Source organism: Tachypleus tridentatus, chromosome 2, assembly GCF_004210375.1.
Source record: "Tachypleus tridentatus isolate NWPU-2018 chromosome 2, ASM421037v1, whole genome shotgun sequence".
Taxonomy (NCBI): domain Eukaryota; kingdom Metazoa; phylum Arthropoda; class Merostomata; order Xiphosura; family Limulidae; genus Tachypleus; species Tachypleus tridentatus.
Window position 1 is genome coordinate 45,475,687 of NC_134826.1, and position 27,973 is coordinate 45,503,659.

Below are 27,973 nucleotides of genomic sequence, written 5' to 3' on the forward strand. Positions count from 1 at the left end.
GGCTATCAAACATTTCTTGTTTTATAAGCGTATAAAAATGTTTCTCACATGCATATGGATCCTGGTCTAGTCTGGTTGTTAGCACTCTCGACCATCAGGTTTGGAACCCGAATATCATCACATTTTCAGAAGTGGGGACGTTATAATTTGACGACTAATATTATTATTCATTGATAAAGAGTAGCTAAATTGACGCGGTGGGTGCTGTTGATTATTTGCCTTTTCTCTAGTCTATGACTCCAAATTTAGAAACAAATAGTATAGATATCTGTAAAATAGTTTAGATATCTGTCAAATAGTGTAGATGTCTGTCAAATAGTGTAGATATCTGTCAAATACTGTAGATATCTGTCAAATAAGCTACTGATATTTCTGATAAAGTAATCTACTTTTCTCTTTAACGAAATAATCATAACATCATACGAATTAATAACCTAACGATCACCGTTTGCCACTAGTAATAAGAGTTTCATATCTCTGAAAAACATATATAGAGTTGAAAATTTAAAATAATTGTTTCTTTTTCTGCATTTCGCGCAAAGCTACACGAGGGCTATCTGCGCTAGCCGTCTCTAATTTAGCAGTTTAAGACTAGACGGAAGGCAACAAGTCATCACTACCCACCGACAACTCTTGAGCTGCTCTTTTACGGATGAATAGTGGAAATGACCATACATTATAACAACCCAACAGCTAAAAGAGAGAGTATGTTTGGTGTGACGCGGATTTGAATCCGCGACCTTCAGATTGCGAGTCGAGTTCCTTAACCACCTGGTCATGCCTGGCTATAATTAAACTAATAATAAAGACATTGTAACAGTCAATTTTTGCTAAAAGTGCCAAATGATTTACCCCGCCCTGTGTATAGCATTTTAAATTAATTCAACCTTCCTTTTCTGTATATAAAGAATATGCTAATTTTAATTATTTAACATTTTATCTCTAATTTTTTTTCCACATTTGATCACTGTCTTTACATAATCAACTACCAAATATATAACAGATAATTTCTGTCTCATCATTTCAAAATTGGCAACCATAATATCATCAAATGGTCACTTGCGCCCAGATGTCTCCGTTTCACTCTCTAAAGCATTTCAGTATTAGAAATAAACAATAAGTCTAAAATGGCATTATTTCCAGTAGGTCCTTTGGCCAATTGGTGATGAAAACCATCTTGAAGAGTTTCCAAAAACCTTTCTGTCCCATTCTAACATTTCTCAATCTATATGTCTCAAATTAAAATCACTCATAATTATTAACAGCTGAAATATCACGCTCAGACGTTATCACTACTTTCATTAGTATCATTTTGTTTTCTGTAACAAATTTCAACTAAAAGCTTTTTTTCTCCTTGTATCCACTAACAGAAAACCAAATGTATTCAATCCCCTTGCTTTAGTATCCTTAACTTCAATACGACGTAATTCACATCTTACAAAAAGAAACTCCTCCCTATTCACTTTTATATCCCTATTAAATAATCCATAACCTTTTATTTTAAAGAAATTTCTTTCATCAAATCCGTCTACATCTAATCATGTTTCGACCCGGCATGGCCAGGTGGTTAGGGCGCTCGACTGGCATTCTGAGGGTCGCGGGTTCAAATCCCCGTCACATCAGACATGCTCGCTCTTTCAGCCGTGGGAGCGTTATAATGTGACGGTCAATCCAACTGCTCGTTGTTAAAAGAGTAGCCCAAGAGTTGGCGGTGGGTGGTAATGACTAGCTGCCTTCCCTTCAGTGTTACACTGCTAAATTAGGAACGGCTAGCTCAGATAGCGCTCGTGCAGCTTTGCACGAAATTCAAAAACAAACAATTAAACGTGTTTCATTTTTCCAATTTTATCATAATACTCTATGTCAACCAGCGGTCTAAATTCATTTTTTTTTTTTTTTTTTACAACAATAGTAACAATTATCCTACGTTTAGGACAACATTTATACCAATTTCCTATGCTAAACTTTTCTTTATACTTATTAAAAATAGTTTATCCTGGCCATCACCACCGTATAGTCCTAACAACTGGATTATTAGCTCTATGAAACAAGCCAGTTCCCACCCCCCTGTATTTAAACTTAAACCATACGTTCAAAAAAGCTCCTTTTTTCCATCAAACCGATTCTACAACTTCGACCAGCCAATCTGGTCATCCTTTCATATAAAGCTAAGCCTAGCATTCAACCCTAGTGACCTACTTATAATTTCATCCCCCAATTAATTCTCAGCTGTATCCCTGACACAATTAAATTATGGCCTTTTTATTTAAATGCCTTTTTCAACCCCTTGCACTTATTAGTTAGCTCCTCTGACTTACCTTACTCTATATGATTAGCTTCTACGTGCGCAACAAAACGAGCCCCCTTTATTACATCTTTTGCTTTATAAGTTACATTCTAAACCCGTTCCAGTGGGTAACATAATCTAGTTGTTTTCACCCTATTTACCCCACAGACAATCCTATCCATATGTTTAGTCAAAGAATCACCTTTACTATAACCTCCTTAAGGTTTACCACTCACATACCTCTACGTTCATTTTGTTTTCCTTCCCTCCAACAGTCCCTCATCTGCAGAAGCCGTGGGCTGAAATCTGTTTCCCAATAAAACACACTTATTACAATAACATCCACAAATGTTTGCCCTAATAGCACTCTTTCTAACTACCTGTAATTCATCATCAGTTGATGTAAACCTTGAATGTAAAAACTTAAGTTTCTCTTCAAATTTTGCTCTCATTTCCCACAGCTTGCATTTCTCTTTGTGCCTCTTATGTGTGTCTGTGTATGTATTGACGTACTGTTTATATCCTGTATAAATATATATGTATGTGTGTTCGTGTTGTGTATACAACACATTTTGCCCATCATAACTGTAGTGTAGACAAATTTTTCCTATTTTTTATTGATTTAGCATTTAGACTTAGTCTCTTTTTTTCGAAATTTACTATTTTTAACATAAATGTTCCTTATTCTGAAATCCGTCGTTTCTAATGGCAATATAAATACCTCGAACAATATTATTTCATTATTATCTAATCTCATTCTTACCCGTGTTTAGTGATGAACGGCCCGGCATGGCCAGGTGGTTAAGACACTCGACTCGTAATCTGAGGGCCGCGGGTTCGAATCCCCGTCACACCAAACATGCTCGCCCTTTCAGCGGTGGGGGCGTTACAATGTTACTGTCAATCCCACTATTCGTTTGTAAAAGAGTAGCCCAAGAGTTGGCGTTGGGTGGTGATAACTAGCTGCCATCCCTCTAGTCTTATACTGCAAAATTAGAAGCGTATAGCGCAGATAGCCCTCGAGTACTTTTGCGCGAAATTCAAAACAGTTAGTGGTGAAGTAATTAAAATGTGTATTTGTATCACTAGAGGGATATTTTGTGACGTCAAATACTTCTGTATTCTTCCTACTTAATGTCATTGAAACTACGACGTCTTATAATTTTTTATATATTGAAGTGATAAAAAATTGTTTAAAAATGTCTGAACAAAGCATTTGCTTGTAAGTAAAATCGTTCTGGTGTAAAGTTGTTTACTATTTCTCTGTCAAATACCCAACTTGTATAGTAGATTCATAAAGTCGTGGGTGTCCATAATGAAACAAAGGGTGTCAATTTGTATGTGCGTCTCGTCCATCTCTAATTCTATATTCTTTTAAGTGTTTATATAATAAGTTGTTGACTTTTGTTCAATCTTAGCTATGAGTTACAGCGTTCTTGGGTTCCGCTTTTGTCGTGGGTTGGGTCAGGTCAAGTAGATAACGTTCGAGGGTCCTTGTCTTGCATCGCGTTCTTAAAGAAAACAAATAAGCACGATGAACGCTTTAATATCGTTAGTGCGATATAAGAACGAGTGAAATTTCACTACAAGAGTAGCTTAACAGTTGGCGGTAGGCTTTGTCGACTAGCTGCTTACCTTCTAATTTATTGCTCATAATGTGGAGCATTAGAAATTTATTCGCGTGGCGGAGCCAGATTCAATTCATTCATATGACTAGATGTTGAATTATGTCGGGCGTCACAGTTTGTTATTGAATTGTTTGCGTGTGTGTATCTGTATAGATGATAACAGTTGTTAACATAATTGTCTTTTCGAAAGTAAGCACAAAGCTACTCGATGGACTATATGTTTTCTGCCTTTCACGGGTATCGAAGCCCGGTTTCTTGCGTTGCAAGTTCTCAAACATAATGCTGTTTCGCTGGACAGGAGAGGCATGTAAACGTGTCGAACTATGAAAATTTGTCGTTAGCATAACTTCGAAATTTGTGTAAGCCTCGCGGGAGAAAACACGAGTTGGTCAAAAGGCAAATGAACAAGGTACATGTTCAAAGCCAAGGGACTGAGGTAATCTTCAGCTAGGCCTAGGAACGCATCCAAAATACGCGTAATATAGGTGTTGTACACTTTAAGGAAGAAGTAATAATTTACTTCATTCAATAATTAATAATATTAAAATAATTAAAATTTAAATAAATAGTAGTATCAACCTTGAAAAGGGAGTTTCATGGATGTGTCTGGGTAAGATTTTCATATAAATATTTTTTCCCTTCCACTGATCAAAGCAACTACTTCTGTCAGAGCACAAATTACCTATATTAAATATCAGTATTAATTTTATTTACTCTAACTATTTATTTTTAAGCAATCATCGTGGTCGAAATTTGCATAAACACGACGTTGTAGTAGTAAGGTTTCCTTTTGTCACGTCTAACAGCGAGTATCCACAACGGGTTCATACTGGGTTGAACGGTGGAAATGTATACCCCTCTCCCACATAATTATTGAAACCAAAACAGAACATTGGTCTGGCATTCTTGTAATCAAACGAAAAACTACCAATTTACTGATCTGATGATGCGACAACCGAGATGACAAGAGCTGCCAATGTAAGCCAAAACAGACGAACGTTTCTTATGTATGGCTAATTGGATGATCATAGTGCTGCCACGCGAATAAAACGGCAAAAATGTTCCCCATTGACTTTGCTCTAAAATCCTAAAAAATATAAGTACACATATGATATCCCTAAATATTGTATACAATACACCTGTTATGAAGACATAAGTATGACTTAGTTGAGTAGATATGTACTTCAATATCATCTTCCTTTTACTAAATCACAGTAATAGTCTCTCTACGGTTTGTCGGTCTCCAGGTGAGACAGTGGTAAATCAATAAATTTATAACACTCAAATCAGGAATTCGAATCTTCTTGATGGACATATTAGATAGCCAGTTGTGACTTTATCATACGAAACAAGCACATATTAGTCTTTGACTCCCACGGACACTATCGTTTGTATAAATCTTTGTGAGGGATAATGAGGCCAAAACACTCAGCGCGTCACGTGACTTTTAATATTCCAACCAATCACATGTTTATAATTTTTATAGAGTGTTTTTTTCTTTATTTGAAATAATTTACTTTGAACGTACAGTTTATTTATCAACTCTTCGTAGACTATCTTTATAATGTAATTTTTTATCTGTTAATTTAACGTTAACCTTTGAAATTTTCTGATCAAAATATAATAATATCCGATTGTTATTCAATTTCGTTGTTTTTTACTCAGAATCTACTCACAACTTGGCATAAAAACTCAGTCTTTACTATATAATAGGCTGTATGTGTTGTGTACACCACAGGTATCGATACTCCAATTTGTAGTGTTATAGGCCCACAAACCTGCCGCTGAGCCACCTGGGGGGGGGTAACAGCTTAATACGAACTGATTGAACTAGAATTCTTCTAAGCAAGGAGTGAATCCAACTTCTTTCACTGTACGAACTCTTAAATTGTCATTTATTTCTTTGTATATTTCACAGAATGGAACACATGCAAGTTAAATATATCATACCCATTATATATATATATAAATATATACCGATCTTTGAACGTGCCACGTGCAAAATATCACTGTCCTCGAGGTATAAAGCCTTGGAATAACCACAAGTCTCTTTAGTCTCGGCATCTGATATCGAATCTTATGTAATCGACAATAAATTATAGCGAACAAGTTTCGTCTTTGTATGAACTGATAAATACATACGTATAAATACAGTTCTAATACTATGAACTAAATAAGTTGTATCCAGACGATCAACTCAACATTATATAACAATGATGGTAGTTAGTATAGAAACCAAAACCAAGGTGTATATTATGAAATTGTAACTTTAAAAAAAGGAACTTCTGCATTGCTAGTCTGTAATCATTTATTATTTCATAACTCAAATGTCAAACTAGTTACAGAGGATCAAATTAGGTGATTTAGGTGACATTCTAAACCATATATGACACACGTTGTTAAATAAACTTTTTTTCTTTACTTAATAGTAAATCATAACATAAACATCGAAAATCCATAGCAGCCAGACAGGTTCGACTATATGCATATGTATATAGTTCAAAATCAAATCACGTCCTAAAGATACGAAAATAAAAATACACTTTCGGAAAAGCGATATTTTTAAAATTTACAGTGTCTAAAACAACGATTATTCATAACAACAGTTAACTTGAAGATGACCTAAAAAGGTCGAAACGTTGTTCTGTACTTTATTGTAATTAAAGTTTTAATATCGATACCAGCCGTCTTTAGAATACATTTTAAACCAACGGTTAATAGAAATTATTTGAATTGTGTGCTTAGTGTCTTAGAAATGAAAGGCACCATTGATTACAATGATACTTAGATTACATAAATGTTTTCATGCCGTTTCAGTGGAATATATATTTTTTACGGTTCCTATACATGTACGAACGTACTTTAAATTGAAAAAATCATGGTATTTGTGTAGTTTTTGAACTTTGCCATTATTTGTTGTGGAATCTAATACCATACATTACTTTGTATGAAGGCATAATTACAAAACATACATATTTCACCATAACAACCACTTTACTGTAAAACAAGTGTCTATAAAATCACACTGGTTTTAAAATTTGAAAGAAGAAAGCTGAAATGTCTGTCAGGTCCTGTCTTCGATAAGTTTTGTTACGATCTGAACTCAACAACTGCCCGTTAGATATACAACTGAGCCCTTTGATAACCCATAGATGCTACAGTTATCTGTTTAGTAGGAGTTTCCTTTGTAGGGACCCTATTGGCAACCAATAGTTGTCATTATCTTATAAGAAAAACCTCCTCATGAAACGGTGCAGAATACACGATCCTGTTCACACTGCGTGAGTTTACGTCACGCAGCGAGAATCGGTATGTGTATGGGAGTTCTGCTACTCACAGACTGTACTTGAGAATACACTGTTTTCAGTAGTTGCTGTTGGGCTGGCGGGTGGTCTCGAAGCACAGAGATTTAGTACTCAGCTCTCCAGAAACTTAGTCTAACTCTTTCAAGTTGTTTACCTCTGAAGATAGAAACCTGAGATTCAACCAATCATCCAATAACGTTACTAGTGTTTTATTTTAACATGGGATTCAAGTTTTGTAAGTAAGTCGGTAAGTTTGTTTCTTTTTTGCACATAATCAAAGACGTTTTACTATCCTAATGTAAATTTTAAGGAAGTAATTTTTTCTAGACATCTTACAGAATTAAACATGTTCTGTTTTCTATAGCTTCAGTTTCACCAAATGAAGACACTAGTCCTTCGTAAGGACAATTCCTTCGTTTTCCTATGTACCAGAAATTAAAATATGATTATTCACAACCAAGAAAATAATCCGAGTAGACGGTCACCGATGAGGTTAAAGAAGGTTTGACGAAGAGGATGTCGAAGCTGCAGATTGTGGTCCTGGTATCCACTTTCTTAGTCCAGTCTTGTCTTCTGTCCTGCCCACCTTTGACCCACACTCTACAGTCAGGTAAGTTGTTTGTCTATGGTCTCTTATAAATTAGTTATCATTGTAAATATATATTTTTAATCACTTAATTCTCCATTCCAGGAATAATCTTAAAACCATTTACATAACGGGGTTAGAAACCTTACAAAAGTTTCAAGGGATTGTTCTTATATTTAGTCTATCTTCCACCTTTAAGTACAGATACTCTCTTCAGTAACAGTCGTTACTGTGACATCGTATAGAAGAATACGAAACGTTTGGATTAAAAAATCATATGATAAGTAAAACCTGCCTTAGCTAAACTGTCATGAAGTCTCCAGAAACAGAAAGTTAAACTACTTGTTTGAGGTACATTTAACAGTAGTTTCCAGTATTTGATTAATTTCACTGTTAGTTATGTCTAAGCTGGCCCTGCACGGCCAGGTGGTTAGGGCACTCGACTCGTAATCTGAGGGGAACGGGTTTGAATCCTTGTCACACCAAACATGCTTGCCCTTTCAATCATGGAGGCGTTATAATGTGACGGTCAATTTCACTATTCGTTGGTGGGTGGTGATGATTAGCTGCCTTCCCTCCAGTCTTACACTGTTAATTTAAGAAGAGCTAGCGAAAGATTCCAAAAACAAAGAAACTTATGTTTAAAGATGTCTTTATTCTGAAGTAAATAATACAGTATAATGACTGATGGTCAGAGATAGTGCTTCTCAGTGAAATATTTTATATCGATTGTTACTCTAAACACACGACCTGTAAATGATATCTTGAAAGATGTAATCTGATCAGATTGTCTCAAAGATATTTTATGATATTAAGAACTGTCGGGAGGATTTTTCGTTATTCCAGAACTATCGGAGACTCATGTCAGAGAAGATGAGCGAATCACCGTTACATAACAACGTTTCGAAACTGATTTGATTTTCTACTTTGTAACTGGGGGATAGGTTTGAGTTAGTATGTTATTACATAGCAACTTTTGGATTCCCATTAAATAAAAACCAAATCTAGAACACAATGAACTAGTTAGAACGTGCAAGAATATAGCTATAGTGCTACTTAGACTGATGGAGCAAAGTCAGATGGTGATGAATTGAGTGGTTATATAAAATCAAAATCTAACTACGAGACTCATAGAGACAGTTGACGCTTTTAGAAAACTTCGATTTATTTACAAAGATGGATTTCAGGATAGCTCTTACAGTTTTAATCAACATAGCGTCTGAAAGGAGTTTTTCAAATTCGAAAATAATTTTAAATGTATCTGTGATATTCCATAATGATAAAAGTTTCTCGAACTTAAAGCGAATTTAAAGAGTATCCTAGATAGTCCCTAGCACTGTAACATGTAACAAGTTCGACCAAGTCTTCCATCGAAAGTGGTGTTTCAAGAAAAGGTTAAATTTTCTAAAACATGTCTGTCAAATAATTTGTAACTCTTTTTTTAATTTCACGCAAAGCTGCTCAAGAGCTATCTGCGCTAGCCATCCCTAATTTAGCAGCTAATCATCACCACCCACTGCCAACTCTTGGGTTACTCTTTTACCAACAAATAGCGGGATTGACTGTCACATTAGAACGCCCCCACGGCTGAAAGGGTGAGCATGTTTGATGCGACCGGGATTCGAACCCGCGACCCTTGGATTACGAGTCGAACGCCTTAACCCATCTGGCCATGCCGAGCCGAATTTGTAACTAAAGCAATGAAAAAGTAAAATTACGTGTTTTATTTACTACATAAGTAAAAGAGCATAGGAATGCTAAGTTGCATTTTCGCGTCAAATTAATATAATGAAAAGGATCTACGGTTACGTACATTGCAGAATATTTTCGCGAAATCCGTGGATTAAGATCTGGATTCAGGGTGGATTTCTCTAAATGATGATAATGTTGTACTTTGTGGGCACGAGTTGTAAACGTTTTATGGCAGAAAGTATCAGGTTGCTGGAAGAATAGATCAGTTAGTAATATGACTACCGTACGGCGGTAGTTGTTATGAATAATAATAAAAAAGAATATTTGTTATTGTACCCTGAATAATAAAGAAGAAAATTACCGCAAGTCATAATTTTTATTATCCCTTAACTGCATCTTACATCATATGATGTAACCATTTCGTGCACAATATTTTGAATGGTCCGCCGCAAAAACTCGCGAATCTTTGCGCACAGATTGTAAAGCAGGTTTACACAAGTCGCAACAGTAGAGTTGAGAAACGTATAAACGAACATTCTGCTTGAATTAACGGTACGTATCATTAAGTACTGCTCTCCTCCCAGAGTTTGAGAACTTATAACATTAAAATATAGTTTAGATCCCTCCCATGGGCACAGCGCAAACATCCCATTAAGCACTCTTAAACAAATAAACAAAAGTGAATAGTTTCTACTAGAATATCTCATGTATTGTTATTTTATTTAATTTTAAGTGGAACAACTGCTTCTTGATTTCAAACAGCCCATTTATTAACTGGGCGTATATAATGACGAACTTTGCTGGCGAGATTACCTGTACATGGTATCCTGTGTTATCTAGTTCAGTATCCTTGATATTAAGAATTTTGGGGTGTTAATAGAATGACCTTCTTACAAACATTTCTTGCCAACGGAAACTTTCTAATCGTAATCACTTGTCTATGAAGCCGTTAATATGACTTGAGATACTATCTATGTCAACATTTTTTTATGCTACGTCACAGTTGCCTCTCGAATCATTTCGTACACGAACGTTATAGAAAAATCATTCTTTGCAAAATGGATTTGTTTACAGATCAAATTAATCGTTTTATCGAGTTTTTTGTTGTTGCCGAATTGTTCACATTGTTAAAAGATCCACATTATCATAAGAAGAGTTCTGTTTGTTGAAAAACGCGCAGTGAGAATTTATCCAAAACGACAGTTAAGTTCGTTTAAGCTATTATCAGTGACATCACTATTGTTTCTTCGTATTCATTGGCATCTTAAAGCTTATTTACCCTAATGATACTATTTATATTTTTCTGACGAAGCTTATGAAAGTAACTGAATATTTCCACTATGTAATAGTCCTGGGTTTTAACTCGTGCTCAGTGCAAGTTATCAAATCACCCATTAGCTCAGCTGTAAACCTGGAGGCTTATAACGCTAAAACCCAGGTTTCGATAGCCACGATAGCACATCGTGTAGCTTTGCGTTTAATACCAGAAACGAACAAAAATTATTTAAGTACTGAGGAACGTATGTGATTTTGAGTAAGAGCATTTTCTTTCTTACAAAACTTTCTATGTGTGGGACGTAAGTTTAATTCCTATTTTGAGTTTATTAAGCTATGAATAATATAAATTATTCCAGAAACAGTAATAAAAATAGTTTGCCAACCCCCTGCCCCTTTGAAGAGTAGTAGAAACATTTTACCATTGATGTACATGGGTTGGTAAGACTTTCTATCAAGTACGTGATCAGTTCTAGATTCAAATCACAAAGAAATCATTGTTTCTCACACGTCAGCTGGAGACTCTAATTTCTTTCGTGCCCGTAGCATAGGTTATGTTTATTGCATTTCTTTGAAGATTTAGTTACCATGAGGTTATCGGCCAACAAAAATTTCTGAAACTGAAGCATAAAAAACAGGGGGACGAGGGGAGTAACATAAGGCCCCATCTTGTAATGACTCAACTTGTGAGGTTATGTGTTTTTAACCAGTTTCTTATGTACACAGACAAACATATACAGGTTAAAACAGTTAATAAATCATAAACGCTCAGGGAAATGACAGAAAATAAAGTGGTTATAAATGATTTTCCAAAGTGTTTAAGACAGTAATAAAGATAATGACTAAATGACGTTCGAGACAAGCTACTGAGACAGAACAAAATAGCTGCAAGATATTAACTAATTAATTCAACAAGAATAATGCCCGGCATGGCCAGGTGGTTAAGGCACTCGACTCGTTATCTGACGGTTGCGGGTTCGAATCCCCTTTACACCAAACATACTCGTCCTTTCAACCGTGGGGGCGATAATGTGACAGTCAATCCCATTATTCGTTGGTAAAAGAGTAGCCCAAGAGTTGGCGGGGGGTGGTGATGACTAGCTGCCTTCCCTCTAGTCTTACGCTGCTAAATTAGGAACGGCTAGCGCAGATAGTCCTCGTGTAGCTTTGCGCGAAATTCAAAACAAACTAAACCAACTAGAATAATTAACAAAGTAAATCAAGTATATAAGTATATATACATATGGCGCTCAGTTTGTGTTAATTTGTTTGTAATTAAGCTCAAAACTACACAAAGAGCTATCTGTGCGCTGCCCATTACGGGTATCGAAACCCAAATTCTAACTTTATAAGCTCCTAGAGAACCTTTGTGTCAATGACAAATATCCAACATAATAATACTGTGTTTATTAAATCTGTCGTAACTAGCAAGAACAATACTCTCTGGTCGTTTTCATTCATTTTTTCCGTTCTGTGTGTGCAATGAATGACATTGGTCCACCAACGAAACAGTATACGTCAAGAATCCGCTTTGCCAAGTAAACCTCATCTTGTCTTAACACTGTTTAATGAAGATTCTCGCCTTGCTAAGCTAACCCCATCTTGTTTTGATACTGTTTAATCAACACCCTCGCCTTACCAAGTTAACCCCATTTGTTTTGACACTGTTTAACCAAGACCCTCGCCTTACCAAGTTAACCCCATCTTGTTTGGACACTGTTTAACCAAGACCCTCGCCTTACCAAGTTAACCCCATCTTGTTTTGATACTGTTTAATCAAGACCCTCGCCTTACCAAGCTAACCCTATCTTGTTTTGATACTGTTTAACCAAGACCCTCGCCTTACCAAGTTAACCCCATCTTGTTTTGATACTGTTTAATCAAGACCCTCGCCTTACCAAGTTAACCCCATCTTGTTTTGATACTGTTTAATCAAGACTCTCGCCTTACCAAGCTAACCCCATCTTGTTTTGATACTGTTTAATCAAGACCCTCGCCTTACCAAGTTAACCCCATCTTGTTTTGACACTGTTTAATCAAGACCCTCGCCTTACCAAGCTAACCCCATCTTGTTTTGATACTGTTTAATCAAGACCCTCGCCTTACCAAGTTAAATCTTGTTTTGACACTGTTTAACCAAGACTTACCTATCTTGTTTCCGTTTAATCAAGACCCTCGCCTTACCAAGCTAACTCTATCTTGTTTTGACACTGTTTATCCAAGACCCTTGCCTTACCAAGTTAAACCCATCTTGTTTCCGCACTATTTAACCAAGACCCTCGTCTTGTCAAAATAAAAATGATAACTGTTTTCAAATAAATTTCTTCTACACTTAAGGATTATCCCTGTTTGAACATAAAACACAATAACCAGGCATCCTCTAGAGATAAGTAATAATACTATAAAACTCTTGCTAGAAAGATTATCTGATTCCAGGATAGAAGTGCCAGATGTTTCAACCATAAAACTACCGTCCATTTTATGTTAATATATCAGATTTAAGTACCACGAACTTATGATTACGAAGTTTTGAAATTTTCTCTCCCTTGATGTGAAACTGATAGTTTTCTTGCACTTCCAGAATCACATCAGACACTAATTAGAAGTTTAAAACAACATTTCTTATGAATTAAAAACTGTTAAGAGTATATTTCTTGAGTTCAAACACTACACTTAGGATACCGCTACCCTTACGTCTATGGTATTTGAATGCTTTCTGGCCTAAGCTTTTTAGTGTGGTTTATAAGTATACAATATGGGGCGAACATCATATTCGTTAATTCCAGATATTCGCGCCAGTCCATGCACCTTGAGATGACTGACAAGTTCAAGTATTTGATTAGAGTAGTCCACGAGTTTGCGGGTTGGTAGTGGTGACGAGCTAACCTTTCCTCTGGTCTACGAGTTAGGGAGGTTAACACAAATATGCCTCCACTATCTTTTCGCGTAGTTCAACAAACAACAGCCACTGTATTATTTCAACATTGTCTCTTCTCGTCTTCTCCGGATAGTTTTACACTCTCTACTTGTTAAGAACGCTTGCCAACTAAAACCAATACACTTCTGAATAGTTTAGATTGTAGTAACCTTTCGGCACAACTGTCTACACGAGCTTACAAAAATTCACTAACGTACAAATCAAACCGGGAAGTTATTTCTAAAATTTACACCCATATTCTGTAACGAAAGGAGTATATTCTATATCTTCTAGGTTAAAAAAATAAAAGAAATTTAGTATGTCAGTGTGTTTAAAGTAATCTTGTGTCTTCGATTCTAGTAAACAAATGTTGATACGTTCTTAAATATCTCCTCATTAGCTTACTCTTATGAATGACCACAACATGGAAGGGACTGGTAAGAGTCACTTTTCTCTTGAGCGATACATATTCTGTAATATTTATTAAATTTATAATTTATAGGTATTCTGTTTGCTCCAAAAACATTTAAATGTTATAAGAAACGACTATTTTCTTTTTGCGATTAGAAGACTTCCTTTCTCAGTATTATCTACTATATGGCTCTTTTCTTAGTTGCAAGAGAAGTACGTATTTCTGTATAAATATTTGCGAGATGACGTTTTTTTCTGGTTGCAATGCATTTACGTATTTTTAGCTGCGAAATAGCTGCTCATAAAACTGCTCTAAGTTTTATTTTCTTTTGTTTTCAAGTTCAAACTTTTAGCTCGTATCTCAGTCATATTTTGACCGATTTGAGATCTAATTACAGTGCTGGACTCAAGAGGTCAAGCCCTTTCAATTGATGTATTTGAAAACGCTCAAGGTCCTACAGATTAATTTACTCTAATCCTGCCTAAAAAAAATGCAAGAGTCGCAGCCATTGAGGATTCCCTCTAGCTCATAATATCAGTGCTTCTTAACTAGGTGAATGGTTCACCCAAGGGTTAATGCGATTAGTATCAAGATGAATGAGTTTTATCAATTATATAGCAAATTCAAGGGTAAAATAATCATTAGTTGTTATTATTTATTCAAGTTTGATAAATCTATTTGTTTTTGTTAATTTTACGTTGTATTCATTCTAGCTGTAGTTTGATCTATAGTTAAGTCATAATAAGTGATTTTGTCATTTAATTTAATACTTTTTATCACTAGGGTGAGTGAGCTGTTGTGAAAAGCTTATAGGAGTAAATGACATTAGTTTGTTTGTTGTTGTTTTTTAATTTCGCGCAAAGCTACACGAGGCCTATCTGCGCTAGCCGTCCCTAATTTAGCAGTGTAGGACTAGACCGCCGACTCTTGGGCTACTCTTTTACCAAGGAATTGTGGGATTGACCGTCACATTATAACGCCCCCATAGCTGAAAGAACGAGCATGTTTGGTGTGACGGGGACTCGAATCTGCGACCCTTAGATTACGAGTCGAGCGCCTTAACCACCTGGCCATTCCGGGCATGACATTAGATGTAAGTTCTACATGGCTGTTGTTCTGATTGCATCAGAAGTTCACGTTTTGGTAGAATTATTTACAAGATGATAGCTGTTTTAGTTGCAACAGTAATACGTGTTTCCACAGAATTATCTGTTAGACGCCTTTTTTTTACAGTTTTAACAGAAATACATGTTTCTGTAGTATTACTAACTAGGTGACTATCTTCCTGGTTATGGCAGAAATTCGTATTTGTGTTGTATTATCTGCAAAATAACTCTTTCCTTGTTGCGACAGATATACGTGTTTTTGTAGAATTGTCTATTGTTGAATTCGATAATTCTTTAGTTTCAAGAGGAAGTCGAATTTTATTTAGTTGTATAAATATCCTTGTGACATGTGACTTTAATAAAGATATTAAAATCTGCTTCACGCACAATTAACCAATAAACAACCATCTGTCTGCTTGACAACTAGACAACCTACGTTGACTAGAGGTACGTGGGCATTCTTTACCATAATCGTGCGCGTTGTTAAAAAGACCTGGTGTACTTCGAAAATAAATCATGAATGTCATTTGATCTTAAGTTAACAGGCTACTTGTTTTGTTATCCTGGCTCAGTCATGCATGATATGTTAAAAAAAAAAAACATCCACACTTGATAAACGTATTTCCCGTGACCCTTAATTATCTTCAATTCCAAGTAGTTCTTCCATTAAAGCTTTGTCTTTTGAGGTAATTGTTGATGCAACATTCTTACTTTACAATTATATAATTATCAACCCATTTTCTAGCCTAACATCACTTGAAAACTGTTATGGTCGAAAGGTGTGTGGCTATTAATACAGAGATAAAAGTTCACGAAAAAATTATTTTGCTCTGCTAACCTTAAGTTGAAAATTCTGTTTGTTTGTTTTTCTTCTTTTCTTTTTTAATCGATGATAAATTTATTGTCTACAGACTGTACATGACTTTAGTTATGTTCAATTAAAAATGCTTTCTGAATCCTTTCCTTCTTTCTTTAAGTTTTGTAATATTGAAGTGAGGTAACTAGTAAACTAAAATTTAGAGTACGTTTCGATATGTGAACTAAGTAGAAAGGTGTCCCCTGTGTTATACATCCAAAAATGAGCTAGAACGTCACTCAGTAAAATACGTATGACATACAACCACGACATTTTGGCAAGTTACTTAGTTGTTTTGGGCTTCGAATTTCAACAAAATTACAGCGTTGTCCGTAGGTTAAGGAAGAAATTGTTAATCAGAAACAAAGGCGTTTGGTAACCTGGGAGATTTTTGGGAGAAATAATTTGTTTGTTGAAAAAAAGTATACATTTCGAAGGCACTCGAACTTTTTTTCTCAACTGTATTAAAAAGATGTAGAAATATTCTGTCGTGAATAATGTCATTAAGTGTGCTGGGATATCGTGTTTAAAGTGCTATCCAGTGGTGTTCTAAACTGTTGATCTAAATATCAAATAGATAGGCAGAACATTTTGTTCAATAAGGTCGTTAAATGACAGAGAATATCCTGTTTCAAATGCTACTCTAACTATCAGATAAGAAGAAAAAACATTTTATTCAATAAAATCGTTAAGAAAGAGAGGATATCCTGTTTGAAATGTTGTCTTAACTACCAGATGTAGAGAAAGAACATTTTGTTCAGTAGTGTCGTTAACGAACAGAAATATCCTGTTTGAAATGTTGTCCTGACTACCAGATGTATAAAAAGGACATTTTGTTCAGTAGTGTCGTTAAAGAACAGAAGATATCCTGTTTGAAATTTTGTTCTGAGTATCAGATGTAGAAAAAGGACATTTTGTTCAATAAGGTCGTTAAAGAACAGAGGATCTCGTCATTAAACTGTCTTTCTAACTATTATATTTTAGGATAATGTTATCTCAAGTTAGAGAAAGTTTTGTAACATAAGAATCCTGGCTGACTCAATTTTAATATTAAAAATATTTGTATTTAAATAGTTATGTCTCATTATTTTGTTTGTTTTAGTAAAACAGCTATTAAAATCCTACTTTATTCAAGTTGCTGAGCAACCGAAAGACCAGTCTTTCAATAAAATAGTTTTCGTCAAAAGAGTATGGCTAATAAACCTACAACTTAATGTAAGTCTTCGTAGAAAGCAGTAAGTGTTATGATGAGAAAAATTTATTTAACGTAGACATTAAGACTTAGATTAAATAGAATTAGGAAAATTACTAAATTAGGTCTGTCAAATGAATTCTTAATCTAGATATATATGTAAAACTGTAACCTTTACGTTTTCAATGCACAACTCGCAGTACTCATAATTATGAGCACAAATTTATATTTATTCTTTAGAATTATGAGCACAAATTGATATCTATTCTTTAGAATTATGAGCACAAATTGATATCTATTCTTTAGAATTATGAGCACAAATTTATATCTATTCTTTAGAATTATGAGCACAAATTGTAAGTTATTCTTTAGAATTATGAGCACAAATTGATATCTATTCTTTAGAATTATGAGCATAACTTGTAAGTTATTCTTTTCCTCCTTTTCACTATGATGAATTGCCGTGAAACAAATAACAACAGCATGATAATCTTTTATTTTCTCTAATTTTTAATATCAGTTCCATTTACTAATTTTCGAAATCTGTTAGTCATGTGTTCCCAAGTCCAAGTAGGTGAATGGTAATTTAATAAGAGTTACAACATTAAAATCCGGGGTTCAATTCCTTGATGAGTTACATTTACTAAATTTTTTTAGGCAACTGTTAGTTATGTGCGCTCAGATGGGTCAGCAGTAAATTTCCGGACTTACAACAAAAATTTGAGGTTCGATTTCCCGCGCTCAAATAGCTCATTGTGTAGCTTTGCACTGGTACAACAACCTGACCACCCTTTAATTAACATAGCTCTTATAACATTATTTATCGTTGGTCTTTGATTCATTTAATAAATCAGTCTTTATACTTTAGAATAAGAATTTAATATTTTAATAACTAGCACTAGCAGAGGCTTAGGACCTCAAAGTATGAGTTTTTTCTCACTTTAACTCATCGGAAGGTCTATGAATTTATCGTTTTCAATACACCCAATTTACAGCAGCGAGTTTGAGAGACTGTATACGTACAGGACCTTACGTGAATAATTGAATATTAAATAGAAATTGATGAAAGCATAAATATGTTATTAGATGGGTCAGTGGTTCATTGACTGAGCCCACGTGTATCAAGCGGACTAGTCAATAGTACGCTACGACGGTACAATCTTCTACTATTTTATATAAGTCTGTCAAGTGCTATTAATTACACGTGCGTTAAGACTTCGGGAAAGAAAATCTAGACTCTATACAATCTGTAAAACAATATGGTTTTGTTTCTATGGTCTGCGTAATATATACATATATATTTATTTGTATGTATGTGTGTGTGTATCAGTGTTGTGAGTAGATACATAAAAAAGGGAGCGCTACTTTTGTAGTTCAAGTCCCTGTACGATCAAAATATTCACTTGTAATACTTGTTTCACACATATATATGGATTCAAGTTAGGAGGTACGATCTCTCAGCATGTATATACTTGTATTAATTTTCCTCCGTTGAACATCAATTTTTAAAACGTGTACTTCACATTACAGACAAAAAAAGTTAAACGTGTACTTCACATTACAGACAGAAGAGTTAAACGTCTACTTTACATAACAAACTCAAGAGTTAAACGTCTGCTTTACATGACAAATTAAGAAGTTAAACGTGTACTTCATATCACAAACTGAAGAGTTAAACGTGTACTTCACATTACACTGAAGAGTTAACCTTAGATCAACTTTTAATATTTACCTCCAGTTGTTCATTCAAAGAGCTTGATGAATGAAAAAGCTTTTAATTACATTAGAAGTATTCCGAAGATACTAAATTTGAACGACGTTTTTATTAAGTCGGTAATAAAACGTGTAATAAAACAAACAAGACACCACTAAACGTTTAGAAGTACCGTGAGCTTAATTCTCAACCACTGGAGGACAACTAGAAAATAAGACACATCATTAGGTTGTTGAATGGTTTTAGTAACCGAAATATAAAATTTTAAAAGGAAGGAAAGAGAAAAAAGAAAATAATTTTAAGTGTTTGTTTTTCACTGTTCCTCCAGGATTTTTGCTTTTCATTTGAAGTTTAAATTGTGAGGTTCCTCTCATTCTTGTAAATGGACAACGATTATTTGTTAGTATTTATCTATTTCTATAACTATTCGTTAAATTTTTATAAAAATTTATGAGTTAAAACACACTTTGAAAAAAATGTTTAGCTTATTAGCAACTTTTTTATAAGAAGTGAAAACTGATACGCGATTATTTTAATGTTCACTCCTTAAGATGAATTCCTAAACTTATTGGGCAGTGTGCTACTATAATCTTGGCTCTTGAAAAATTGCAAAAAAAAAAATTTAAAAAGGTGTTCATCTAACTCCTTGAAAATAAATTGGAAAAAAAGTTACTTTCCTAATATATAAGTAACTTTTACTTTTGAGTATTGGTTAGATATTAAATAAGAAAGAAAATCAAGTTATTTACAGTTTGGTAATAAATAAATCTTTATAATCACTGTCACCAAACATTATCGCCGTAGGACATTATAATGGTATGGTCAATTCCATTATTGTTTTGTAAAGGAATAGCCTAATAGTTAACTGTGGGTGGTTTTGACTAGCTGCCTTCCATCTATTGGATCACAGCTAAATTAGGGGAGCTACTAGCGCAGGTAGTACCTTCGCACAAAATTTAAAACAAATAGAAAAAACATTATTATTCCTAAAATGGCCAAATATTAGCCTACTAGCTCAATAATAAATTTCAAAATATTTATTATAACACGATGTCCTAAGAAGAAGAAAAACTATCCGAAGATATAGGCTTATTAACGTTATCGTGTTTTAATCTAGATATATGATAGTCTATAATGTAAAACAAAACAAAAAACTCACAAATAAGTAAAAACTCCAAACTAAAAAAAATGTCTTGCTTGGATGAGTGTTTTTTGTACAATATAAGTAAGTTATAAGATAATTAAGATAACTCAAGCCTTTTTTGTTTTGGATGATATAACGTAGCAATATATAAGTGGGTAAAGCAAAATATTATTTATGCACAGCAAATTTTTATAGTTATTACGGTATCTAGTCATGTATATTTATTAGTTGTTCTTGTTTGAAAGTTCTCTGTATACATTAGAGTAAGCAGCAGCCAAATTAAAGTTCCTGAGAGCACATCTTATGATCTAAGCTTAATGTAATCCACATTACCATCTAGTGTAAGCTAAATGTAATCCACATTACCATCTAGTGTCTGATGTCTAATAGTGTAAGCTTATTCTAATTCACGTTACTATCTAGTGTCTCACGTCATATAGTGTAAGCTTAATGTAATCCACATTACCATCTAGTGTCTCACATCTTATAGTGTAAGCTAAATGTAATCCACATTACCATCTAGTGTCTGATGTCTTATAGTGAAAGCTTATTCTAATTTACGTTACCGTCTAGTGTCTCAGGTCTTATAGTGTAAGCTTAATGTAATCCACATTAACATCTAGTGTCTCACATCTTATAGTGTTAGCTTAATGTAATTCACATTACCTTCTAGTGTCTCTATCTCACAGTGTAAACTAATTCTAATCCACATTACCATCTAGTGTCTGATGTCTTATAGTGAAAGCTTATTCTAATTTACGTTACCGTCTTGTGTCTCAGGTCTTATACTGTAAGCTTAATGTAATCCACATTACCATCTAGTGTCTCACATCTTATAGTGTAAGCTTAATGTAATCCACATTACCGTCTAGTGTCTCACGTCTTATAGTGTAAGCTTAATGTAATCCACATTACCATCTAGTGTCTGATGTCTTATAGTGAAAGCTTAATGTAATCCACATTATCATCTAGTGTCTCATTTCTTGTAATACAAATTTACTCTAATGCTCAGTCATCAGTCTAAACTAAGAGAAACTTATTTTAATCCACATTATTTTGTAACATCTGATATGTTATAGCGCAAGCTTACTGTATACCGCAGTGCTACGTATCATCCCACATCTTATATTGCAACTTTCAACTTTCTCATGTGTTTAAGGGGTTACATGTAAGAGCGCTACAAACGTAGAAATTATGTAGTATATAAATTCCCCGTGCTTGGAATGTTTTGCGCATGCGTAGAAATAGTTATGTAATTTTTAACTCTTATTATCAGTGTTATATATAAGCTTCTATTTATATATATACGCTATTACTTTCTTAATAGACTCAACGTGACTTTCTCTGTAACTTTTGCGTTGCCCTTAATAAGTCGCAGCACAGTAGAATTGTTGAAGTAATAGACGATAGGGTTGGGTTAACTTTTTTCCGATTTGATGAAGCACGTGTCGTCTGCAGTTACTTAAGTCTACATCTTTCATGAAATTGATGATTAGTGAACAGCTAAAGGGTATTAACGTATTTTGTAAACTAAAATATAAAAGTTTTTTCTTTCGGTACTTCCGATTAAAAATACGTAAAAGTTATTATAAAACCCAGTTATATTTTTATAACATAAAATAACAATATTTTACAGCATATTGCTAATAATAAACAAAACGTTCGAAACATCTCTTAAAAATTCGTCAGTATTAAATAAAGACTTATGAACCAGTTGTATATAAAGTAAGTTGTATTTAAAACCATCAGCAAAGAAACAATGTAACTGTGACAGAGGTTGGTAAGAAATACATATTTCTTAACAAAAGAGTCCTCCAGTGGTATACAGCGGTAAGTCTTCAGATTTACAATTCTTAAATTAGAGGTTCGATTATTCTCGATGCAGCTTTGCTAAAAGAAAACAGACACACACTAATAGACGAAGGATATAATTCACGAACTATAATCACCTGGATCTGATGTTTTTTCAGAAGTTAGCGTGCCCAATTTGTAGATCCAAAGATTCGTAGTTCGTGACTCGTTGCTTCAAAACGCACTCTGGGACTGGGACTGGGCAATATAAGACAAATGTCACATTTCGGACAAATATGAGTAGTGGTAAATGTTGTTGACCAGTTGCCTTTTCCTCTCATCTGTTATTTGAAAATTAGGGACGGTCATGAGCAGATAAACCTCGTGCGAAGTTCTGAAACAAATAAAAACACCTTCTACCCAGAACTTACTAAAGAACCTTTCTGATGCATAATTTCTTGGAGAGACCATTGTATATATATATATATATGAAAATGTCTGTAAACCACATCCAAAAAAGTATATTTTCGTTCAATGATACTTAGCCAGCTTAACGATATTTTGTTCGCCGAGCATGGCCAGGTGGTTAAGGCACTCGACTCGTAATCCGAGGATCGCGGGTTCGAATCCCTGTCACACCAAACATGCTCGTTCTTTCAGCTGTGGGGGCATTATAATGTGACGGTCAATCCCATTATTCGTTGGTAAAAGAGTAGCCCAAGAGTTGGCGTTGGGTGGTGATGACTAGATACCTTCCCTCCAGTCTTACACTGCTAAATTAAGGACGGCTAGCGCAGATAGCCCTCGTGTAGCTTTGCGCGAATTTCACACCAATGATATTTTGTTATGAAACTTAAAAGACTTCATTCAGTTAACACTTAAACGATCTAAAGTGGCGAAGTAAGTGGGCTATTTTACGCTAAAAAAATTAAAATAATAGAAAAATCAAATAAATAATACATTTATTAATATTGGAGTAAGATTTAAGAAACGGGTTTATGTCTAATACCGAATAAATAATGAATGTCTTTTTTTAACACAATCAACTATGCGGATAGATAGTTTTCATGTTTAATTCGATAATAGCCTAATTAAAAGAACCGTCATTAAATACACCCGCATTCGAACGTTAGTTTTTATTACTTCTTTCGAATGTTTGATTTGTTTGGAATTTCGCGCAAAGCTGTACGAGGATTATCTGCCCTTAGCTTTGTTTGTTTTGAATTTCGCGCAAAGCTAACCCTCCATAATTTAGCAGTGTAAGACTAGAGGGAAGGAAGCTAGCCATTAACACCCACCGCCAACCCTTGTGCTACTCTTTTATCAACGAATAGTGGCTAAAAGAACTAGCATGTTTGGTGTGACGGAGATTCAAACCCGCGACCCTCGGATTATGAGTCGAGTGCCTTAACCACCTGGCCATGCCGGGTCTTTCCGGATGCTTAATCGGCTCGTTATTTGAAGTAATGTACGATATTGTATTTAAAAGAATACATCTAACTAGCCAAGGCAACTCAGAAATTAAGTAAAGTAATGCATGTTTGTTTTTTACACAAAAGTTATTGAAACGTAATTGTAAAAAATTTGCCTGTTTGTCTTAACGAATATTACAAATAAAATGAACATTTATTTTAAAAAATGAAAGCGTATATTTTCTTTTTTCAACAGAACCGCTAATTAATTTCTTTTATTCAGGTAACTATCTTTGTTTTACACAGATAAAAGTTTTGTTTGTTTCTTATTCAACACAAAACTACATAACGGGCTGTTTGTGCCTTGCCCACCATGAATATCGAAACGCTGTTTCTAAAGTTGTAAGTTTGCAGACATGCCACTCTGCCACAGAGCTATGTAAGACTGTTCACGCGGAAAATTAAAAACACATTTACAATTTTGCCCTTTGTTATTTTGATGTTATTTGTCACAGGTTTTAACAAAAAAGGGGAAATTATTTCGAAATAGTTTCTGTCAGTTTGTGTATCTTTGAAACATTAGTTTTTAAAGTAAACAGTAGAATTATCAGAAACTCCTTTTAATGCCAACGGTTGCTACTATTGATCTTATATCTTTAGTATATAAATAGAGCATTTGAAATTTGAGATCTCTGGAATAACATATACTTTGCGATCGATCTTCGTTTGCTGAAACCTGTGTACACAACTAATCAAACATATCATTAAGTCTTCAAAACTTTCTATGTAAATTCTTTTGCTGAAACCTGTGTACACAACTAATAAAACATATCATTAAGCCTTCATTACTTTACTATGTAAATTCCTTTGCTGAAACCGGTGTACACGACTAATAAAACATGTCATTTTTTAGCCTTTACTACTTTATTATGTAAATTCTTTTGCTGAAACCAGTGTACACAACTAAGAAAACATATCATTAAACCTTCGCTACTTTACTATGTAACTTATTTTACTGAAACCGGTGTACACGACTAACAAAACATATCATTAAGCCTTCACTACTTTACTATGTAAATTATTTTGCTGTGTACAAAACTAATAAAACCTATCATTAAGCCTTTGCTACTTTACTATGTAAATTCTTTTGCTGAAACCGGTGTACACGACTAATAAAACATGTCATTTTTAGCCTTTACTACGTAAATTCTTTCGCTGAAACCTGTGTACACAACTAACAAAACATATCATTAAACTTTCGCTACCTTACTATGTAAATTATTTTGCTGAAACCGGTGTACACAAATAAGAAAATATCATTAAGCCTTCACTAATTTACTATGTAAATTCTTTTGCTGAAACCTGTGTACACAACTAATAAAACATATCATTAAGCCTTCATTACTTTACTATGTAAATTCCTTTGCTGAAACCGGTGTACACGACTAATAAAACATGTCATTTTTTAGCCTTTACTACTTTATTATGTAAATTCTTTTGCTGAAACCTGTGTACACAACTAATAAAACATATCATTAAGCCTTCACTACATTACTATGTAAATTCTTTTGCTGAAACCTGTGTACACAAGTAATAAAACATATCATTAAGCCTTCACTACTTTACTATGGGATTTCTTTTGCTGAAACCTGTGTACACAAGTAATAAAGGATATAATTAAGCCTTCACTACTTTACTATGGGATTTCTTTTGGTGAAACCTGTGTACACAACTAATAAAACATATCATTAAGTCTTGGCTACTTCACTGTCTAACTTCTTTTGGTGAAACCTGTGTACACAACTAATAAAGCATTTTTTTTGTCTTGGCAGAAAATCTTTACATTTGAATTTTAATCCTCTTTCTGAAGTAACATGGATGATTTGGTGTTAAGTCAGCTACAACTGTAGTTGTCAACACACGAATCACGAGATGAGACGAGACTTTTGTTTTAATAGTTTGATACAGTTTCATTTTGTGCATTGATACATAAGTATTTTATATTGAATATGATTGGTTGGAATAGTTTAGAGTCCATAACGTTTCCGTTTCGTAGCTAATATAAGTCACGTTATTGGTAATTTGCTTTGGTCCCACAATGTTCAAGTCTAATTTGATATTTCTAAATTATTTACAGTGTAACCTGAAAGTTCTATAATAGTGTTCGGTGAATATAGTACTAGTGTTGTCTAACTGTCCTTTAATGGTTTTTAGTTTTAGGTGAATGTTCTGTAGTAGTTTAGAGTTCAAGCATAGCCGTTTCTAAATCTGAACTATGAACAACAGAGAAGGCAACCAATGGGCAACAGTCACCGTCTATGTCTGTTATAACACAATCACTAATAAAAGTTTAGCAGTATTTCAGTAACACCACGTCTAGAATGTGAGATCCTCGAATTTTTATGTTTCAGTGATTATTAGTAGATATGTGCTCATTAAAAAACAACTAGTTTATATTTTTGGATTAAGTGGCTAAACGTTTTTATTAATTAATTGGAAATTTCGTTTACATCTCGTATTTGGACTTTGAATGGACCATTACTACGTATTCTTGTGTACCTATAATGAAAAATTATCCAGATCCCTTGTAGAAGTGGTTTCACTGCATGACAGCTGCCATAACATATACAAAGTCATTTGATGTTCAGAACGAGAAAAGAAGAAGAGTATTTAGTTATCTTAATTAAAAACTCGGTGGTTCTCATGTGATAGTTGGTTATTCGTCCCCTGTTAGAATGCAATCATCTGAGAAAAAATACATTAAGAAATATAAAGAACCTCCACGAGACAAATGGTTAATTTAATCTCAAAATGGAACCCTTCATCCAACAAACTTTAGGTTTTATCAAACTGTACATATTCGTTACTACAATAAAAATTAATTGTCAGCCAACGTTGTGTTTCCCATTTTAAAATACGTTTGGTTGTTGTTGCTGCTGTTTCTTTGGGACACAATGAAACATAATTATTACTGTAAGGAAAACTATTCAGCGTGTGAGGCCTAAAAATGAAACAAAATCATCCCTGATTAGGGTTAGTTTTCTCTCTGGCATTCTTCACTTTTTAATTTAATTGTATTATTCCGTGAGGGAAGGTTTGGCGTTCAAATGATTCCGTGTTACGCTACTTGAAATTTGCCCTCTAAATCTTAATTCTTATATATCTTTTTATTATTATTATCACGAGCTCTCTGTGGATGTAAGCGTAGCTTTATTATGTATCAAAAGTAACACCACTTGCTTCTCTTTTGACATATTACTCCTGACATTGTAACTCACGTATCTTACTCTTGTCTGTCTTTTATCTGTTAGAATTCATCTCACAAATAAAGCTTTAGTCTTATAATTCAATATCTGTTTAGATGAACAGGTTTATTAAATTAGTTTCAAAAAACGCTGTGGTGTGATTAAATCGATAACAATAAAAACGGAAATACAAACTTTTACCACGATATAAAAAAGATGTTTGAATGCTTATAACTTTTCGGGCTAGGAAGTCCTTCCTCTGGTAATTTTAAAATTTTTATGAGACCAATAACTCATTTTGGGAAAATCTCTTTACTGTGTTCCTCTTTGAGACAGCCTTAAGTTTATGGACATGCAATTTTAAAATCTAGGGTTCTATAAGACAAACAAACAAACCTCTTAACTAATAATCACGTGGCAGACCGTAGTGTAATGTCTGTGAGCATTAATCGTTTGACCAATAATTATATATACGTATGAGATATGTTGCCGTGCATAGCCACTTCCTGAGCATCCTCTCTGACCAGTGATTATGTCATGTTGTATCCGTTTCTGAGCAATGGTACTACCTCTTGCTAAACATACTATTTGACCAGTGGTCGTATCGTTTAGGACATTGCACATTCCTTAAGGTATTGTTTGATCAATGCCCGTGTGTGTATTACCCGTTCCTAAGTATTCAATCTGAATGACACTTTACACAAACAAGGGTTTTCTTCCCGTGTTTTCCTTAGGATTCCGTGCAAGACTAATGACACTTTATACAACCAATGGTTTTCTTCCCGTGTTTTCCTTAGAACTCTGTGTAAAGTTAATGACACTTTATACAGCCAAGAGTTTTCTTCTTGTGCTTTCCTCACCTCAGGACTATTTCCTCTATGGAAGGTTAATGACTTTTTATAAAACTAAGGTTTTTCTTCCCGTACTTCCCTTTGATCTACTTCCTCTATCGTCGGTCACCTTCACTCTGTCAACCATGATCATCCATGATTATTCAGAATTGTTTTTGCAATAAGAACGGTATGGTTGATCTTTTCACGGACTTTCACTGTACGTAAACATCGGTTTTTCTAGATCATAATTAAACACAATTGAATGAGCAAGAATTCGGGTGTATCAACCCAAATGTAGGTGGTAATGGAAAGTTCTCGTTATCAAGAGATGAAACGCTTTTTCCAAGTAGTTTTCTTTTTCATGTTATTTTCAAAGCAAATCAGCACATCCGTAAAATAATCCAATAACTTGATTAGCATATGGGACAGCGTTTTACGCCTTTCATTTCATATACTTAGTTTTTAGCTGAGAGTAACAGTCGGGCATATTTAGTTACTCTGCTGTCTTTAGTATTAAGAACATGTTTGAAATTAAGATGTAAAATACGGGAACGTGCAATTTTATTTACTATAACGTG

At 34.3% G+C, this 27,973-nt stretch overlaps 1 protein-coding gene across 3 annotated transcripts in view; it reads left to right on the plus strand.

Moving 5' to 3' along the window:
- The first annotated feature begins 7,163 nt into the window (after positions 1 to 7,163).
- Positions 7,164 to 27,973, plus strand: part of LOC143242520 (uncharacterized) — a 71,784-nt gene continuing 50,974 nt past the window's right edge. Inside the window, exons 1-2 of one of the 3 annotated variants that reach the window (XM_076485949.1) lie at positions 7,164 to 7,467; positions 7,585 to 7,830. In XM_076485949.1, the coding sequence (XP_076342064.1) occupies positions 7,737 to 7,830 (94 nt within the window). In that variant the 5' untranslated portion in view covers positions 7,164 to 7,467; positions 7,585 to 7,736. The remainder of the gene's footprint in view (positions 7,468 to 7,584; positions 7,831 to 27,973) is intronic. The other 2 variants (XM_076485954.1, XM_076485958.1) reach the window with 2 other exon arrangements.